We start from the raw sequence: 6,000 nt of genomic DNA on the forward strand, positions 1-6,000 counted from the left end.
TTTGGAGATTCTGAGTCTTTTATGGTTCCACATAAATCTTAACTTTATCTGTTCTAGTTCCGTGAAAAATCTCATGCATATTTTGATACATATTGCATTAAATCTGCAAATTGCTTTGGGCAGTATGGACATTTTAACAATATTAATACTTCCAATTCAAGAGCATGGGGGATATCTTGCCATTTCTTTGAGTGATGGCTCAGTTTTCATTATTTATGTTTTTTAGTTCTCAACATAAGTCTTTCACTTCCTTGGTATGATTTGTTCCTAAGTTGTTGCTGTTGTTTTGATGTGATTTTAAAAGGGGTTGTTTACATTTCCTTTCTAATATGTCATTGCTAGTGTAAAGAAATGCAACGTATTTCTGTATATCAATCCTGTACCCTGCTACCTTGCTGAACAGTTTTTACTAAAATATTTTATAGATTTTTAACACTGATCATGTTTGGTGGTCATATAATTCTTGGAGTAAATCAAGAATTGTTTCCACACTAAAGATGACAAAATTTAGATTCAGAGAGAACATGTGGCCTGACTAAGTTTAGAGTATTGATAAATGTATGAGAAAGGTTAGAATCCAGGTCTTTTGTTCCTATCCAGTGTGTTTAACACTGCACAGATACAAATGACTGAATATAATAATGAACATTAAGATTACTATCTCTAGAGATTTATACATTATGGTAGCTTGATACTCCTGATATCAAATGCCTTTAAAACAAAGAGCACCCTGAAATTATTTCTTCTTCCTTATAAATGAAATACAACTGTCTATTAACAAAGAAAGTGAAGGTGAAGTCGCTCAGTCATGTCCAACTCTTTGCAACCCCATGGACTGTAACCCGCCAGGCTCTTCTGTCCATGGGATTCTCCAGGCAAGAGTATTGGAGTAGGCTGCCATTTCCTTCTCCAGGGATCCCTTCCCAACCCAGGGATCAAACACAGGTCTCCCGCGTTGCAGACAAATGCTTTACCATCTGAGTCAGCAGGGAAGCCTGTGTCTATTAACAAAGGTACACTCTATAAATATTAGTTACAAATACATGAGGAAGATCCCCATAAAATACCAGTGCATCACTGCTGCCACCTAAGTCACTCTCCTTGTCAATTGCCAAAGGGATGGTGACCTCCAAAGACATTGAAAAGGCAATGAATTTACACTGCAGTGCTTATACATCTGATCCCAGAATATCTTCCACAATCCATTTAACTATTTATAACTGGCTATAAAGCTATTAACCTTTAGTGACTGTTCTCATTGGCCTTCACTAACCATATGTAACTGTATCCTAATGATTTTAACTGTCTTTAAAATAGGATGCTCATATAAAAAGAATTTAAGCTTAAATATATCTTTCCAAGAGAATTGAGTTTTAAAAGTGAAGGTATAAAGAAAAGTAGGTAAAGGACTGTTTCAAAATAAGTGAATAATAGCACAAGTTCCCTTGGACTGCTGTATAGAATTTTAATTCACTATTGTGAAGTTTAAGAACTTCTATTTTTCATGCCTGGCATTCCTCCAAAACTTTGGCCAGAAATGATTGAGTGTGAGTAATGGCTTTTACACTATGAAATGATGGCTTATTCCTCCTACAGATTTGTCATTCTTAGCTGTGAACTTTGGTAGACCCTTAAAACAGATCTGCCACCATGAGCTAAAACTACTTTCACAGTGGACCATCCTCATAATTAAACCATTTTATTGTAGTTGTGGTTGTATAGAGCACTTATTATGACAGTACAGAATTGGTTTCTCATATCAGTCGCATCTATGCCATTTTATGTGGTCACTGAATGTCTCTGTTTCATACGATGGAGATACACCTAACTCTAGCTACCTGTTTTTGTAAAAAGGAAAAGCTATTCCAAGGCACACAACTTTGAAGTCTTAAAAGGCACATCTAACTGTCAGTAATTCTACTCATCACTGTTTATTCTCTCTGAAGTGATATATGAGTACCCTTGAGACATTACTAACACAAATGTTCACTCTCACAGCTTGTATGTTGTCACTCTATCTTTGATGATGGTTTAGAACACATCTCCTTCTGGCTCTCTAGTTACAAATTAACCAAATCCAAGAAAATGGTTGTTCCTGGGTTTCTTAATTTTAAATGGTAGTTTCTTTTTTTAATTTTTACTTTATCTTTTTAGCCATGCTACATGGCATGTGGGATCTTAGTTCCCCAGGCAGGGATCAAACCCATGCCCCTTGCAGTGAAAGCATGGAGTCTTAACCACTGGACCAGCAGAGAAGTCCTTAAAATGGTAGGTTTTTATATTTCTCCTGAGATCTTGAGCATTCTCATTCTCTCTTTTCTTTCTTTCTGTCCCACCACTATAACTTCCTTCACACCTCCTTTCTCTTTCTGTCTCCCTCTTTCTTCTGTTTATTTCACTCCTCTTTCTCTCCCACGCCTATCAGGGGAGGTCACAGAAATCTGTGGGCATTGCTTAGCCCTGAAGATATCACTCAGGGCTAAGGTCATGCTGAACTCACTTCAGCAACCTAAGCACTTGAAGCTGGGAAAATGTTTGGAGGACTTTTAGTCAACCTACTAAGCAAAGTAGAAACAGAACACTCAAAATATTACAATCTATTTTTACATCAACAGGTAGAGGTTGTTTGGGATTTTCTTCCGACTTCACTTTTACAACTCTTACTGCTAAGAAGCAATATATTTAAAGCTTCTTTGATTACTTAAATTTTATATTCACTAAAGATGATTTTTATTGGCAAAGTTTCCTTGCAGTAATTTCAGACTTCTCTGGTAATAAATGTCTTCACAAAGGTATAGGAAGGAATAGAAGCTCCTACTGGAATTTCATAACTCAATGGTGGGGTGGAGAAGAACATCTAATGTCCTCTTCCTGGACCTGCTCCTCAGTTATGTACACTGGGAGAGACAGACTCATCAGTTGCTAATTGCCTTAATATCTTAATCTTCAAAATAAAAGTAATAAATTTATCCTTCTAAAAAATGGATTAAGAGGAAAAAGCAAAAAAGCAAAAGCAGTGTCTACATGATGATCTGTAGATGTCAAAATTATGTATATATTTTCCTTCCAAAATCTTTTCCCAGAATACTTTACCAGTGAGCCCACAGAGAATAGAGGCCTGACACACGTCCTACTGCCCTCTGGCTCATGCACATACATGCACCTCCATGTGTGAACCCAAACTGTGAGCAATGGTGTCTGGGCACAGAGTCCTGATAGCCTTTTTAGGCAATTGTTTTCTAAACAGAACACTTATATTTTACATGGTCACAGGATATGTGATTCTTCTTTACATTGAATGAAAACTCTTAATTTTCATAGCATAATTATCAGAGCAGATAATGATTATTTGCAAAATCTGTAGGTCCTCTAGCAAAGCAAATGTTAATAAGTAGGCAGCTCAGAACTATGGTTTTCTTTTGTTAGTGACACTTTTGCTTCACACTAAACTACACCCCATACAATTTTTTTTTGAAACAATGAATATAGGAATATTACCTTGACAGAAAGGAGTCTGATGCCAGGTCTTGCAAATTTCCATTGATGGTGTGCCGTCACATTGGTTAAGCCAAAGCTTGTCTTCAGGGTCTTCACCACTTTGCAAGCTGTCAAAATCCTTGTCATTTTGAAGACGATTTGTGACTAAAATCAAATAAAAGTACGTGTATTTTATGAGAATTTTGTTATAAGGTTTTTTAATTAATGTGAAGAAAGCTGGGGATGTGCAGTCGTGTTAAGGCTGACTGCACAGTGATCTTTGGATTTCCATTCATTCTGTCATTAAATGTCTTCAGCCACAGCTCCTCCTTCTCTTAAGCCCTCCTCCCAAGGTAACGTCCAGAGATGTTCCGTGGACATGTAATACAAATTGCAACACATCAAACACTACCTTCTCCTGCTGAAATAGTGCTAGTGCTGTGGAAAACCAGTCATCGGTCAAAGGAATTGCTTATGCAGCTGAACAGAATGACCTAGACACTGTGGACAACCTTAGGAATATCACTTACCCTAAAGAGTAGCAAATTCCTAATAATGCTAAGGGTCAAAGATTTTTGCTTGTGTTAGATGTAATGTCTAATTTGCCTTAAAAGACATTTTGAACTCCCAAAGAAACTCAAGACTTGCCATTTTCTGCTTGGAAAAGACAATGGACACCACATATAGGAAAAAGGACATCAGAACAAGTTTTTATTCACAAATATAGAATAAACCTTTCCACATGATTTTTAGTTTAATAGTGTATTACATTCTTACTATTGCATTGTTTTTTGTTCCAAATTTTAAAGCAATCATTAATATTAACTAAAACACAACTGAAGAAAAGCAGTCTATTTTTATCTCTCTTACTTTTTCAATATGTAAAAAGTATATGTAACAGTGGTAAACATTGGTTTTAATGAATGCTCATTCCTAAGTTGACTTATTTTTAGCTTTTAAACTGTTAGATATAAGATTCCCAAAATGAGAATATTTGTGTTTCAATCTGAGTTGAAATCAATTCACTTAGCCCTCAATCCCACATTTAATCAGGCAACCTAAAGGTCTCATTGGCTTAAGGAAGTTCTCACTTAAGTCATGTGTTTATATAGACTAGGAAGCACTGAAGTACTATATTTTGATATTCTTATAAAGGAGGACAAGAAATAAAACTTCCTTCTAGAGCTTTTCATAATGGAAAAGATGACATAGAATGGAATAAAGATTGTAAACTTCACTGATACAGGATGAGTGCTAGAACTGGGAGAGGGGTATGATGATTGCTTTTTTAAAGAACAAACTTTAAACTCAGTCTTTTTCTATCTTACTTAATATATTCATGTACAAACATTCTCTGAAACCAAATTACTTCATATTGTCTGGTGATAGAAAAGTGAAAAAAAGGCTCAGCCTAGTGTATATAATTAATAAAATAAGCAATGTTATGGTAGTGTGTCCAAATACAATGCAGAAAGAAAGAAGAGGAGAGGGAAAGAAGGTGGGAAGAAGCAGGAGACAAGGAGGGGAGAGAAAGAAAGAAGGAGGGAAGGAAGGAAGAAAGAAAGAAGAAGGAAGGAAAAGACCAGCTCCCTGTGTATGTTCAGTAAAATTTCAATATGTGATCACATTGAACCATATTATCTTGAAGGATGCAGAGTAAAAACTGTAGCTAGAGGGACAGCTTGAGCAACAGCACAGACACATGAAATCATATGATATATTAAAATAGAAAGTGAAAACAGTCTGCTAAAGCCCAGATGCACAGTGCAGGTTGGGGAAATGAAAAGGAGCCATTACATGGAAGACTGTGTGTGCTCTACAATGGTGGGTCTTAATCCATAAAGAGCATTCATGGTAGTCATGGAAATGTTTTGAACAAAGGTGAAATCTGTGTGAAAGAAAGATTATGGAAAATGAATGAGGGTGAAACTAGCAGAAGAAAAACTCTCAACTTAGAGAACTAAGAATCATACTTACTGGTTTAGATCAACAAGTACAATAGGCCTGGAACTCGTCCTGTCTACATATACATATATATGTTTATATAGGGGCTTTCCTCATAACTCAGTTGGTAGAATCCGCCTGCAATGCAGGAGACCCCAGTTCGATTCCTGGGTTGGGAAGATCCGCTGGAGAAGGGATAGGCTATCCACTCCAGTATTCTTGGGCTTCTTTTGTGGCTCAGCTGGTAAAGAACCCACCTGCAATGTGGGAGACCTGGGTTCGATCCCTTGTTTGGGAAGATCCCTTGGAGAAGAGAAAGGCTACCCACTCCAGGATTCTGGCCTGGAGAATTCCATGGACTGTATAGTGACTTTCACTTTCACATGTTTACACAGAGAAAAGGAGGCTTGTTTTTCCCTAATTAGAAAAATTGTCATTTTTCAGTAGTTAAATTGTGTATGACTCTTTGCTGCCCCATGGACTGCAGCACACCGGGCTTCCCTGTCCTTCACTATCTCCTGGAGTTTGTTCAACCCATGTCTATTGAGTCAGTGATGTCATCCAACCATCTCGTCCTCT

The 6,000-nt window shown here is 37.0% G+C and overlaps 1 protein-coding gene across 1 annotated transcript in view; it reads right to left on the reverse strand.

Annotated features, from left to right (window-relative positions):
* Window positions 1-3,633, reverse strand: part of CPS1 (carbamoyl-phosphate synthase 1) — a 139,056-nt gene extending 135,423 nt beyond the window's left edge. The window contains exon 1 of the mRNA XM_065930654.1: window positions 3,499-3,633. Coding sequence (XP_065786726.1) covers window positions 3,499-3,624 — 126 coding nt within the window. The 5' untranslated portion in view covers window positions 3,625-3,633. The remainder of the gene's footprint in view (window positions 1-3,498) is intronic.
* Window positions 3,634-6,000: the final 2,367 nt, after the last annotated feature.

Source organism: Muntiacus reevesi, chromosome 3 (genome assembly GCF_963930625.1).
Source record: "Muntiacus reevesi chromosome 3, mMunRee1.1, whole genome shotgun sequence".
In the NCBI taxonomy this organism is placed as follows: domain Eukaryota; kingdom Metazoa; phylum Chordata; class Mammalia; order Artiodactyla; family Cervidae; genus Muntiacus; species Muntiacus reevesi.